This window comes from Danio rerio, chromosome 16 (genome assembly GCF_049306965.1).
Source record: "Danio rerio strain Tuebingen ecotype United States chromosome 16, GRCz12tu, whole genome shotgun sequence".
In the NCBI taxonomy this organism is placed as follows: Eukaryota; Metazoa; Chordata; class Actinopteri; order Cypriniformes; family Danionidae; genus Danio; species Danio rerio.
The window spans coordinates 55,870,668-55,885,642 of NC_133191.1; the positions used below are offsets into that span (position 1 = coordinate 55,870,668).

At 38.5% G+C, this 14,975-nt stretch overlaps 2 protein-coding genes across 2 annotated transcripts; both read right to left on the reverse strand.

The window, feature by feature from the left end:
- Positions 1-1,306: 1,306 nt before the first annotated feature.
- Positions 1,307-6,263, reverse strand: serpinb1l1 (serpin peptidase inhibitor, clade B (ovalbumin), member 1, like 1). The gene is given in 7 exon segments (NM_001009892.2): positions 1,307-1,886; positions 2,941-3,108; positions 3,195-3,337; positions 3,422-3,539; positions 3,626-3,778; positions 5,709-5,885; positions 6,178-6,263. Coding segments are annotated over 6 exon segments (1,155 nt in total). The 5' UTR covers positions 5,877-5,885; positions 6,178-6,263; the 3' UTR covers positions 1,307-1,481.
- A 2,772-nt stretch (positions 6,264-9,035) lies between these two features.
- zgc:173729 lies at positions 9,036-14,495 on the reverse strand. Its single transcript, NM_001109730.1, is given in 8 exon segments — positions 9,036-9,521; positions 12,008-12,175; positions 12,255-12,397; positions 13,393-13,510; positions 13,604-13,759; positions 13,850-14,005; positions 14,169-14,345; positions 14,444-14,495. Coding segments are annotated over 7 exon segments (1,320 nt in total). The 5' UTR covers positions 14,337-14,345; positions 14,444-14,495; the 3' UTR covers positions 9,036-9,110.
- Between the last annotated feature and the right edge of the window lie 480 nt (positions 14,496-14,975).

The following is a 14,975-nucleotide window of genomic DNA, read 5'->3' on the forward strand; positions in this document are numbered from 1 at the left end:
AATGCCTTTAAATGTCACTTTAAGCTGTATAGAAGTGTCTTGAAGAATATCTAAAATAAATCAGTTATTAGAAATGAGTTATTAAAACTATTATGATTAGAAATGTGTTGAAAAAATCTGCTCTCCATTAAACAGAAAAATTCACTGCTTTATTCAGCTGAAGAAGACGTTCTAGGTTATTAAAATATCAGTAGTTGTGAATAGCTTTGAGAATGGTGGACTTTATATGCTGGATTTTTGTACATTTAATAACACTGCCAAAATTAAATGGGGCAAAAAGTTTTGTATAATGATGGTTTGTTCTGTAGACTATCGGAAAATACAGTTTATAGCTTAAAGGAGCTAATAGTTTTGTCCTTAAATGGTGTTTAAAAAAATTTAAAACTGCTTATATTCTACTTAAAATCAAACAAATACGACTTTCTCCAGAAGAAAAAATATTATCAGACATACTGTGAAAATTTCTTTGCTCTGTTAAACATCATTTGGGAAACATTTAAATAAGAAAAAAAAAATCAAAGGGGAGCTAATAATTCTGACTTCAACTGTATATGCATCTGATATAAGAAAATGGACAATTTTATATGTGTCACATATATTAAAACCCTTTAATAAAACATATATGTTTGTTTTCAGTGAGGGATTTAAATTTAATTTAAAAATGCTTTTCTTATATTCATATTTAAATGGTTATGCTTGTTATAAATTGTGTATCTGTGCACTTCGTTTTTTTGTACAAATTAATTTGCCCTTATAATCTTTTATCAAATACCATAACCTTCCCTTCCCCCTCAAAATGACTTTTCTTAATTTCTGGTCACATGGAATGCCTAAGGGCGGAGCTTCAGTCCTGTAGGATGGAGCTAACAGTCCTTTACGGTGGAGCTATCAGTCCTTTATAGTGGAGCTATGAGTCCTTTAGGCAGGGGACATTAGACATTTAGGGTGGAGCTTTCAGTCAGTTAAGGTGGGGCCATTGGCCATTTAGGGCAGAGCTATCAGTTCTTTGGGGCGGGGCTATCAGGGCATGTCTCATATTTCGTCCATTCGTCAATATTCTTTTATTTTGTTAGTAACGTCTTTATTTTGTTATTAAGTAATCGTTCAGTGATCCAATCAGTTCCCAAGAGGACGAAATCTTGCACCACCCCTATATTTTTTAGTAATTTCAGGACAATTTCAATGAATGTACACCATGATAAGGGAAAAAAGTACAATCTTGTCTTCAGTTTCATGGTGACATTAATTTTTATAAGTAATTTTCCCAGTTTCCACATACATTGCAATGGAAGTTTCGGTGTCGACTGAAGCGATCGTAGTGATGGGTTGAATTAACATACATGTCTTTTTCCATCTGTGCTGTAAAAGCTGAGTAATACGTTCACTGCAAAAAAAAATCTAGACGCACAGAGTTTTTTGTAGAGGATTTGATCATAATAGAAACACAGGCATCAGTTATCATCACAGCAACATTAGCATCTCTAAGGAGAACAGAAGCGTCCATAAAACAGAATGCTCTTGGTGGGATTGTGTCGGATGAAGAAAAGGAACGGATGATCTGCATTAAAAGACACTGGGGGAATATAGCACAGAAACTTCGCGATGGCAGCAGTGGCCGCAGCCGCTTCGGTTCCTTCTTCATTGACTTCAACAAAGGCTTTATGAATGACCTTGGACAGCACCAGGTCATTGCTGGAGGACATGCCTGTTAGATTAACCTTCTGAGGGTCAAACACATCCTCCATCCCCATGCTGACCAGAAGACTCTTCATGTCGTAGGTTTGCTCCGTCTTGAATTTGGGCAGAGAGACTTGAACTTCCCGTTGATGCATCACTTCTGGTTTGGTCCACTCCATGAGCTTCTCATAGGTCAGTGCCCTCTCAAGCTGGAGGATAAGAGAGTCATGTGAGCACATTCTACAGTTATTCTAAAGGTAAACATTTAATCTGAGCAAGTTAATTGTTTTGCTAATGTTCAATCAAGGTATGACCGTCTGCTTCTGCGTTTGGATTGGCGGGTTTTCCACTCATGATGATGTCAGTTTGACGCTTCAGCCACAAAACATACCAGTAGATTACTACAAGCTAATAATGCACAAAAAGAAAGCCCCAGCCGAAACGCTTAAATGCAAAACTGTATTCACATGTGTTACTGTAATAATTCATTGACAGACCAATTGTATTTTATTAATATTATAAAAATTAGTACATTTTATTTTGGCCAGAATTTTTAGTGAAGTTTAATTTAAACTAATTTCAAGAGGAGCACGTACTCATGATTGACCCAGCTGGTCCACATTAGCTAATTATGATCCTCAATCAAATGATCCCATATATATATATATATATATATATATATATATATATATCCTTTCTACAACTATCTTCGTCTGGAAGAAACCCCCCTCCTCCCACCTTCTTTCACCTATTCAGAATGGTCGGCACGGTGGCCCAGTGGCTAGCACTGTTGCCTCACAGCAAGAATACCAATGGCGTCTCGTCCTCGCTGAGCAATCTGGTATTTCGGTGCATGTTCTCCCCGTGTCCGTGTGAGTCTCCCCCGGGTTCCCCGGTTTCCTCCCACCATCCAAATGTGCTCAATATTATAGATAAAATAAGCCTAAATCTTTTTTCTCAAGTCTTACTCTCAGGAAGTTCTCCTTGGCCTCAGCAGCGGGGGAGTTCGAGATCGACCTGAGCTCAATTTCCCTTCGCCCTGCGGAAGGGGGGAGCCCTGGGCACGAGGATCCCTTGAGCTCAGAGCTCTCTCCCAGGACAGCACGCCAAACAAGCTATGTATAAATCATTAACTAAGTGTGAACTCTTGAACTGGTATATTACATTAATAGGATATCACCTTACCCTTAGAGGAACCAAAAACAGTTCAGCTGTATCGGTTCCAAACCTTTTTGGAAACTTATATTATTAAATCTGTTTCACCTTCTCAAGGCCGGTGGTTGCGTCTTCAATCTCATCAGGAAGGATGATCAACATACTGAGATTCTTCCCTGCATACGGCAGCTCCAGAACATGACTCTTCATCTCTTCGATGTAGCCACTTGGAAACTCTGCTTTCTGATGCATCATCTTCACTGGTTTAGTTTGATTCTGCCAAGCATAAATAAATAAAACACACTCAAATCCTCATTTCTCATTTTTAGACACTTAAATTGAACAAGAGTCTGAAATCTCACCTTGTTCAGCCTAAACACGCCATCTCTAGTGGCTTCCTTTGGGAATTTCTCCTCCCAATTCCCCTTGAAGTAGATGGCGTTCACCAAAACCAGTCTCGTCATTGCATCAATGGCTCCTGACGGCAGCAAATCCTTGATCTTCTCTACAGTACAAATGGACATTTTCCTCTTTTAGTCTTGGTCTAAACTGATGAGTTTGATTTATTGAAGTCCTATCAAGCTCTTACCTTGTGTGTTTTTCTCCACCCATGTGTTGATGTTGACACGTGCGTCCTCTGATTTATTTATGAAGTCCACCTTCTCCAGTCCGGCGTCATAGTATCTTTTTGTGTCATTGAGGAATTTCTGTGACATTAAAAATCAAATATATTGCAAAGGAAATTAGAGTTGAGAACTTGAATAAGTCTAGAATGATTGGCTTTGAGTTTTACCTCAATTAACTGGTAGGTCTGCTCTCCGTAGAGGCGGTTGGCGAGACTCAGCACATACGGGGCTCCTGGTTTGTTCAGTTCTCTCATCAACTTATTGAAGTTTGAGTGAATCTGCTCCACTGGTTGATGAGCTTGACTGTTAAATCCCAACACCTACAAAAAATAATAAAATTGACAACTCAATTATTAGTGTATTACTTTAGAAAGTTTAAAATGCAAAACCGATGAAGTCAGAATCCATCCTGACTTGAGCTCGATCGTCCAAACATCAAATGATAAAACAGTTCATGGACTTATAATTGACAGTCATCAGAGTGGATGTAAACAAGTTATCATTAATGTTACAGCTAGCTAAATTTACTCTTATTGTCTGAACAGGCCGTGACAAACAGCAAATTAGAATATAATGCACAAGCTGTGTGAAATGTTTCAACAGCATCTTGAGGATAAGTATTTGAAAAGCACAGTATGTCATTTTAGCCACATTCATATTAATAGCCATATTCATAACAAACAAAGGCACATTTTGATGACTGTGAGGGTGGAATCATTGGAGATTTCAACAATCTTGGCATATAGTCTAAAGCTCACGATGCAAAAGCATTAAAGACGAGGGGTGTGAATCTACGCTGGTCTCATGGTTCGGTTCGGTTACGATTATCATGCCATCGATTCGGTTCAATTGGATATCTCTGTGCATTGACGATGCTTTCCATACATAATTACGTTTTTTCTTCACAACACAAGATTTTTAAAAAATTAAAATCTATAAATACAGATTTGTACCTAAAAGGTCCATATTAATACCCCAAAGGTACATATGAGTACCTAAAAAGTACAAAAGTGTTCCTCTTAAAATTTGTAGGTACAAATTATACACTTTTGAGATACACATATGGACCTTTCAAGTGCAAATGTGTACCTTTTGAAAAGGTACCACCCTAGTGACAGCTCTCGTACATTTATTTCTGAGAGTGCAGTTATGATAATGCTGCTCTATGCAGGTTCATAAACACAGCTAAAACAATCCTCTTTGTGTTCCTGTTGTATATGAATAAAAAAAGGAAATTAAGGGTGTGTGATGTCATTAGAATGAACACACAACACACACACACTCTCTGTCTCACTACACTATCAATATCCACAATTTATTAGTTTACTGTATTTTGTGATTCATGTTTTGAAGTTTCCCCATTTTATGCCTTTGAATTGCATCATTGGAGCTTGATCTTTCTTCCCACAAATTTTAATCTTAAAAAGTTTGAAAAGGTGACTGTATTGAACTTTTCTATCATAGTTTAAAGTGATCTACGTTGTCTGGGTTGGTGTTGTAAATTACAGTACATTATATTTATTTCTCTGTATATTATTTCTTATACAGTATATCATTCTCAAACTACTAAACTCTCAATAAAAGTCACTTTGGTAAACTGTAGAGTTGAATTGTCAACATTAAAAGTCGACAGAGCAGAGATTAACATCCCATAATGCAATTCACAAACTGAAAACACTTGTGAATCACAAAATACACAAACTTAATTAACAGATTATTTATTACAGTTAAAATTGCTCATTTCTCTGGATTGAACATTCTTCCAATCATTTGTACTAATGTAAGTTCATAAGTCAGCTAAATATATAACACTGTTATAGTGGTTTTTGGATATTTTATTGAACAAATCGTACATTTGATGCCTTTAACACTGTCAGTCAATATACTGATGTTCATTTATGAGTGAGCTCTCTCGCCCTCTCCCTTTTGAGTATGATATAAATGATTACAGGAAAGTTATGTAAATCTAATCCGAGTCAGCAAATATTGGTTCTTTATATGAACCAATATTTTAGTATATTACAGTATATTATAGTATCAGTATTCTGACATGTTTTGTTGTTACTCATATATTAAAAGATTTAAGCAGTGTCATCCTCGGGTGCCTGTTTCTTTAAATTTTAATATTGCCTAACTTCCTGGTTTTGCTCTCTCTCTCTCTCTCTCTCTCTCTCTCTCTCTCTCTCTCTCTCTCTCTCTCTCTCTAAAAGTTTAAAAAGTACAAAAATCATTGATATTCTGCACAATCACCTTAAACATCTGATCTGCGGTGTTTCCTTTGGCACCGAGCGACACCATGGCCAGAGCCGAGGAGATGCTGACAGGAGAATAAAACACATTTCCTGATGCGTTTCCTCCGCTGATCTTCTTGAACAGGTTGAGGGAAAACTGTGTGTTTGCTGCAGACAGAGACTCCATTTTCACAAGCTGCACAAGAAATAGCAGAAAAAAAACAGATGATCAGCAACAAATAAAGTGTTTAGGCTTTTTGTTTAAATCCCAGAAGCAGCACTGCTCGGTTTCGTGTCCATAATGTAAACATCACTTTTTTAATCAATCGACCCTTTATATCCTACATGACTTCACTTTCCTCATATCTGAACAGCAGTTTAGCAATTTATAGACATACTTTTACTCAATAACATTACAATTTACTCAATAACAGTACAATAACAGTAACAAAAGAGGTTTAAAAGATTAGAATAATGAGTGTCAATACATGTTGCCTCGCCCTGAAATGCCGATCCTGTAAACCTCAGCCAGCCCTCCTGTACAAGCCAAGTCTCTGTATATGAAGAGAGAAGTATGCACAGGGCGGGGTGTTTTTGCTCCGGCAAGTGAAAGTGAAAGTGAAAGCATGCCGAGCTATTAACTAAAGAGAGCTCGCTTTATCCATTAGGAAAATTGATCGAACTGCAGTCTAGGTTTATCGGTAACACTTTACAATAACAGTACATGAATAATGATGTATTAATATGTAAACTAAACATTACTTTATTATGAATTAATGATGAGTTAAGGTATGCACTAATTATAAATTAACTTTAACTACAACATGATTCACATGAGTTCATGTGTGAATAATGGCTACCTTAATTACTTGTTAGTACATGATTGTTTGTTAATTAATGTATTAATTACCACATTAGTTTATGCTTAATTTAACCATGATGAACTCATGATATGTTAATGTATAATTATGTTGTGACTTTACTTGGAGGGGCACATCATCATTAACCGATTCTTAACTACTCATGAAGTCCTTATGCACGTCCAACTAGTGAGTTTACACTGAATAACAATAGAAAAGTGTTTTGTCAACATCAACATGAACAGGAGTTCATGAGTAGTTAAGGATGAGTTAATAGTTATGTGCCCCTCCAAGTAAAGTCATGACATAACTATACATTAACAGCTCATGAGTTCATGTTGGTTACATTTAGCCTAAACTTAAATGTTAATTAATACATTAATTAACAACATGTACTAATAAGCAATTAAGGTAGTCGTTATTTACACATGACTCATGTTGAACTTAAAGTTATTTCATGATTAGTGCATACCTTAACTCATCATTAATTCATAATAAAGTAATGTTTAGTTTACATATTAATACATCATTATTCATGTACTGTTATTGTAAAGTGTTACCGGTTTATCTGTTATTTCTCTTTATAATGTAAAGCCTATAATGCATAATTCTAGCCAATGGCTATTTATGAAAACCTCTGATTAATATAATCAATGTAAAATTTCTGGGGACATTGTTGAATTGATTTTCTTTTTAAATCAATGGTTTAGAGTTGCTGCTAGATTACTCAGAAAAAGGTACATGGTGGTACAAATAATAAACAGTTTTGTACCTTTGTAAAAGTTGTACCTTATGGTACAGAAAAGACCTCTTATGATACTGTTCTGTACTGTTTATGTTACAATTGAAATTAAGGTACAGAATTGTTTTCTTAAAAAAGGTGCATAAGTGTTGGACAACTCCTTTATTACAGTATTTCTGAAAATAAATATGACTGGAAAGGCAAAGTGATTTAATGAAGAATTTCAATATTAAAACACAAATCATTATTTAAAAGCAAATGCTCAAAGAAACATCTGATCTGCGGTGTTTCCTTTGGCACCGAGCGACACCATGGCCAGAGCCGAGGAGATGCTGACAGGAGAATAAAACACATTTCCTGATGCGTTTCCTCCGCTGATCTTGCAGGTTGAGGGAAAACTGTGTGTTTGCTTCAGACAGAGACTCCATTTTCACAAGCTGCACAAGAAATAGGAGTTTAAAACATATACTGTATATTATACATGCATATAATATAATACATTTAATTGTTATGTAGGATAAAATGAACAGAGGTATCTTGAACAAACAGCATTACCTGGAATATTCAGCAGTAATGAAGTTTCACAGGCTGAGTGTCTGAGATGAATGAATCAACAGTCATGGGCGTTTTCCAATACACAATGCCTGTAATAATACACCCTAAACCTTTAATCCAGGACCAGCTTTCCTGTAAAATATCAATTTATTTTTTTTATCTGACATGTTAATCTAGTTGCAACTGCATCATGATGCATTCTTCATTTCACTTCTTGTGTTTATCTTATAAAAGGTGTGTGTTCAGGTGTATGCGGTTTACAGGGACATCAAATTTGTATAATGACATGGTTATGACTTAGTTGGACTCTAATAAGGTGGTTTACAGGGACCCTGTAATTCAAGTCGCTTTCTTTAATAGCTTTTCTTTTCTCAAAATAAACAGCAAGTGCAACACGTTTAGTCAATAACTATTAACAGTATTCCCACACAGGTTATGCTTTCTGTACAATTCAAATTACAGTATTACAATTTTCATCCATGAAGTCAATAAACGTAACCTCAACATTTTCTCTTCATACATTTTAAAGCAGCAATAAACATCTGTATACAATTACCCTGCTGAAAAATCCAGCTTAAACCAGCCTAGGCTGGTTGGCTGGTTTTAGCTGGTCGACTAGGCTGGTTTTAGAGGGGTTTTGGCCACTTCCAGGCTGGTTTCCAGCCATTTCCAGCCTGGTCTCAGCTGGTCAGGCTGGGAGATGACCAGCTAAAACCAGCTTGACCAGCCTAGCCAAGCTGGGAGTCCAGCCAAAACCAGCTATATCCAGCTTAAACCAGGCTGGTCAAGCTGGTTTTAGCTGGATTTGTCTGGTCATTTTCCAGCCTGACCAGCTAAGACCAGGCTGGAAATGGCTGGAAACCAGCCTGGAAATGGCCAAAACCCCTCTAAAACCAGCCTGGTCAACCAGCTAAAACCAGCCAACCAGCCTAGGCTGGTTTAAGCTGGATTTTTCAGCAGGGATATGTATATATATAATGATCTCATAGTGTCTCATAATGTCTCCAGAACAATCCTGAATGTTGCACATCTAAGGACATTTAGACGTTGGGTTTATGAAATGCTGACTGATAAAGAAACGGGTATATAAGTTTAACAGTACCTTTGTATGCCCTCCAATACCACTGAATCGGGTTTGTACACAACACAAGACTCAAATAAAGCAACTGGAGACAGATAATTCACTCAATTATTTGCTAGATCCTTTATTTACTACAGAAACACAGTCGCCTACTATTACTAATCCATCATCATATGGTTTCCATTAAGGAGAACTGAAGCGTCCATAAAACAGAATGGCATTTGTGGGATTGTGTCGGATAAAGAAAATGAACGGGTGATCTGCAGTGAAGGTTTTTGGGGGTGATAAAGGCATGGATGTTAATGTGGCGATGACGCCGGTGGCCGCAGCCGCTTCGGTTCCTTCTTCATTGACTTCAACAAAGGCTTTATGAATGACCTTGGACAGCACCAGGTCATTGCTGGAGGACATGCCTGTTAGATTAACCTTCTGTGGGTCAAACACATCCTCCATCCCCATGCTGACCAGAAGACTCTTCATGTCGTAGGTTTGCTCCGTCTTGAATTTGGGCAGAGAGACTTGTACTTCCTGTTGACACATCATGCTAGGTTTGGTCCACTCCATGAGCTTCTCGTAGGTCAGTGCCTTTTCAAGCTGGAGGATAAGAGAGTCATGATAATGTATGTTATTTTGGTGATTGTACAGTAAGTGTACAGCATCACACTGGTGTGATAATTTGCATTTGTATAGGGAGATTATTGAGCACATTTGTATTCAGTGGCAATGGCAAAAGCATGCAGCAGCTGATACGATGCGATCCTGGATTAACATCTGTTGATGCTGGAACATAATTTTTGTTGGAAAATGTCAATCATACCCGTTCCTTACCCCTAAACCCAACCATAACTGTAAAATATTCCCAAAATGGGAGGGGAATAATAGCTGGATAACAATCATGTAGAAGTGCATAAACCTAACCCCAAGCCGAAACTTAAACTTAGTGAAGTTTATTTATAAACTGATTTCGAGAGGATCATGCTCTTATGACTGCTTGCAGCTGGTCCTGCATTATTCAATTTATGATTCACCAATCAGACGATTCCTAAGCCACTATAAATACCCTAAGTTCCAACTAACAGCCATCTTTGTTTTAAAGAATCCCTTCTTCCACCCCTATTCCTCCTAATTTCTTAGATGGGTGGCATGGTGGCCCAGTGGTTAGCACTGTTGCCTCACAGCAAGAAGGTCACTGGTCTAGTCCTTCCCAAGCCAGTCAACCTTTCTGTGCAGAGTTTTCACTTTCTCCCCATGCGCACATGGGTTTCCCCCAGGTTCCCTCCCACCGTCTAAAAGCATGCAACTTAAATCAATTGACTAATCCAAAACAGCACCATAGACATGCTCCTAGTAAGTAGTTATCTCTTAGGAGCAATCACTATCTGTTCATTAGCTACTACAATAGGGGATTTCTCCAGATCCACCTAAGCTCAAACTCAAACTCTCACCTTGCAAAGGGGAGGGAGCCCCAGGCTTGAGGATCTTATGAGCTCAGGGCTCTCTTGCAGGGCAGCATGCCAAACTAGCTTTATAAACAATCATCAGCAGAGTGTGAACTCTTGAAACATAAATGGTAAACACATCCCTTAATTCTGACTGGCTGATTGGAATGTTGTTCCAGAATCAGCATTGATGTTAATCCTGGAACATGTCCTACTTAAGTGATCAACGCTGATTCTTGTCACGTGACACGAATGTGACTCACGAGTAGTAGTCACGAGATTCATTCAACTGTGTGCGTCTGGTCTGGAAAGCATGAGTGCAAGCCGCGCACCTCCATTGAAAACAACTAGTGCAAACTTTAGAAAATATGTAATATGTGAACGACCCCTAAAAGGCCGCCGTCATTTGCGATCTTCAGCAGTTGATCTTCTTGCACAGACATGGTGGATTCACCTGATTTGTTGACTAATGGGTTGCGAATCTATTCCTTGGCAGTTCACGGGTCCTTCACTGGGCCTTTTGCCCTTAGCAAAGAAACTTTCCATAGACGTCTATTTCTTAGTCCTTTTGCTGGTTGTGGGTTAAATTTGGGCGCTCAAGGGACCGAGATGTAGCCGAGAGAATTCCAACCCGGGCTCATTGTGGAAACGTAGCCCCGCGGACATTTCTGCGGACCACGAGATACGTCCCGGGAGGTACGTATTCGATCGGTTTTTGTTTTCGCTGATCCGCGAGAGGCCGCTGTGCGTGCTTTTCCGCCCGCGCTGTTCTCGCGCGAAAAGCCACCGGATCGGCCGACTCCTCTTCCTCCTCCTCCTTCCCTAAACCCAAGCGACGGTTTGCAAAAGCCGTCCAGAAAAAAAAAAGCAAAAGCCCTCGTCTTCGATTTCGACCGCGTTTTCGGATCCCGCCGCGTTCTCGCCCTTATTTTTCGGATTCTGTTTTTCATCTTACCTGATTTCTGGAACCGCTGTTCCCCGGACTTGATCCTGGTCGTCGTCCCCGCGGCCGGCTCCTCCTCCTCCGGGGCCTCCGCTCCGCCGACGCAACTCTGTGAGCTAAGCGACAAACTGGTTGCATCGGGAAAGCCCTCCACTCGGAGGCGAGCCGTCGGCCGTCGAGCGCGAAGAGGAGAAGCGGAGCGGCGCCACACCGCCCCGCAGCGTTCACTCGGAAAAAAAAACTAAACGCGGCCGTACGTACCTCCTGCCACGTAAATCGCGGTCTCCAGAAACATTCGCGGGGCTACGTTTCCAGAATGAGCTTGGGTTGGAGAATTCGCTAATTTTTCTAAATAAAAGCTTGTTCACACTCAGATAATAAATAAAATGAAAAATAATGATCTCTTGTGCGGCCAAGTACCAATTGATCCACGGACCGGTACCTGTTTATTAAATTTTATTCAAGTTTATTTGTAAAATGCTTTTAACAATAAGTATTGTATCAAAGCATCCGCTGCGTAAAACATACGCTGGAACACTTGGCGGTTCATTCCACTGTGGCAACCCCTAATAAATAAGGGACTAAGCTGAAGGAAAATGAATACACAAGAAAAAAAGCTAGAGATTATCTAACACAATAAAGCACATTAAATCCACCATATAATTAAACAGAAAACCATATAATCTCTGCAGTCTCACCTTCTGAAGGCCAGTGGTTGCGTCTTCAATCTGATCAGGAAGGATGATCAACATACTGAGATTCTTCCCCACATACGGCAGCTCCAGAACCTGACTGTTCATCTCTGGGATCGAAGCCAGTAAAAATTGAGCTTTCTGATGCATCATCTTCACTGGTTTAGTTTGATTCTGCAAAACATCAATAGAAACCTCAGTTATAACAATTATAACTCCTTCTATAATATTTTTAAAGAGCCTGAAATCTCACCTTGTTCAGCTTAAACTGTCCATCTCTAGTGGCTTCCTTTGTGAATTTCTTCTCCCAGTTCCCCTTGAAGTAGATGGCGTTCACCAAAACCAGTCTGGTCATTGCATCAATGGCTCCTGACGGCAGCAAATCCTTGATCTTCTCTACAACACAAATGTGCATTTTCCTCTTTTAGTTTAAACTGGTCAGACTGGCTAATTCTTTTTTTAAAGCAGTATTAAGATTACTCACACGGAAAGAACCTGTATAAACATATATGTCTAATATTGGTTTTGATATAGGTCTTTGATATATGTGACATATATAAAATTATTTAAAATTCATTCGTTTTCCTATATGTACATATATGCACATATATGGGTACATATATATTCGCCTATATGTTAGTAAAATTATTCAAATTCAGCTGCTAGACAACATCATTTAAAAGGAAATTTTATTTTTGTTTATTTTAAAAATACGCAAAAAAAAAAAAAAAAACAAAAAAAAGAAAAACCATTTTGTTATACATTTCTTTCTGTTCCTCTATCTTCATACAAGAAAGAATTGACCTTGTTAATGTTTCAGGAAAACATAGCGTCATGGCGTTCCATCTCCTCTCACTTATTTGCAATGTTTAAAATCCATAACATGCCAATTACTAGCGATACCAAATTTAAGTGCCACATACATACGTTTTTTGCATTTTTTTAAAGTTAGTTCTTACCCACATAGCAGACCTAAGTTAAATTAACATTGAATAAATGTTAAAACATCAACCAAAATAATGATTTTGATAGAATTTCAACAGTGAATTAATGCTACTCTGCTATTGCCTTATTAATAGAAAATATGACCTAGGCAAGGCATCAAGCATCACAGTTGCCAAAGTGAGTTATGAGATAAATAGGAGACATTTCATTTATGAGCATAAAGGGCTTATATGTGGATATGAAGAAGCAATACAGGAGACCTATTTGGCCTATATATGCACCTCAATTCTGCCTATATGTGGCATATATACACATATTTACAGCATATATAATCATATATGCGCATACATCCTCATATAGTTTCTTTCCAAGTGGGTATTACAATGCAAAAAGCAAGAACGGACCTTTATTTATTAAAATATTTAAAAAATCCTTCCTGTTTTTACCTTGTGTGTTTTTCTCCACCCATTTGTTGATGTTGACACGTGAAGCTTCGGATTTATTTTTGAAGTCCACCTTCTCCAGTCCGGCTGCATAGTAAGTTTTTGCATCACAGAGGAATTTCTGTAACATTGCAAATTGAATGAGATGCCAAGGAATTTTTCATTGTTGCTTACTGACATGTTTAAACTTAGCAGTATTTCCTTTGAGTCTTACCTCAAGGAACTGGTAGGTCTGCTCTCCGTAGAGGCGGTTGGCGAGACTCAGCACATTCGGGGCTCCTGGTTTGTTCAGTTCACTCATGAACTTGTTGAAGCTTGAGTGAATTTGCTCCTCAGCTTTTTGTCCAGGCACCGGCTGAGCAGGACATTTCTGTTTACATCAAGTATTTAGTCATGTTAATCAGAATATGCAGCAGTGTTTTCAATCACAGAGTCGTGAGGTGAATGTTTGCTACTAAACCTTGAGGTCGGCAGGTAACTCAAACTTCTGTGGCTGTTGCAGCGCTTGTGGCTCATGTTGACTCTTGACTCCACATGTTATCTGGGGCTTCTGGGTTGCTTGTGCAGGAGTTGGAGTCGCTCCGGCAGGTTTGGGAGGATTGTTGAAGCCCAAGACCTGCACAGTATTACATTCATTCTTTTAGCAGATGCATTTATCCAGAGCGGCAAATGAGGAGCATTATTAACAAGCATTATTATAGTAGTAAACATAGAACACCTAATGTGAATGCACTGCTCAATGCTGAAAAGCAGATGTGGCTATAATAACACACTCTCACCTTAAACATCTGATCTGCGGTGTTTCCTTTGGCACCGAGTGACACCATGGCCAGAGCCGAGGAGATGCTGACAGGAGAATAAAACACATTTCCTGATGCGTTTCCTCCGCTGATCTTCTTGAACAGGTTGAGGGAAAACTGTGTGTTTGCTGCAGACAGAGACTCCATTTTCACAAGCTGCACAAGAAACAGGAGTTTAAATAACTGCAAGGTACTTTGATGTATCATCACCACAATACACTCAATATATAAAATGGAGCTCAGTGGAACATTACCTACGACTCACAGCACAAATGATGAAGTGTTTCCTGAGTCTTTGAGACGAATGAACTGACGGTTATGGGTGTATTTCTTTTAAAGGCTGCCTCGCCCTTTAAGTCTGCCCTTCCTTTAAAAGCAGTGTTAAAACTCCCACGTAATTTCTACATTTTTTTTCTTCATTAAATTATGCACTTGTCTATTTGTGACTGAGTCACCAATTCTTCTTTTCACAAGTGTGTGTGTAGCTGAAGAAAGATAAACTCTAATTATATTCATCATGACTAGTCATTCTGAATCACGCTGTGTGAAAATCCCACTATTAATTAGCTGATGATAGCTGGACGGAGTTGACACTGTGAGATAAGAAATAAAATCAAAGTGTTGCTTTTCTTTTTTCTTTTTTTTTTTTTTAAAGGCATTTGTGCCTTTTAAAAAAAAGGCATTCATTCAATCATTCATTCATTCATTCATTCATTTTCTTTTAGGCTTAGTCCCTTAATAATCCGGGGTCGCCACAGCGGAATGAACCACCAACTTATCCAGCAC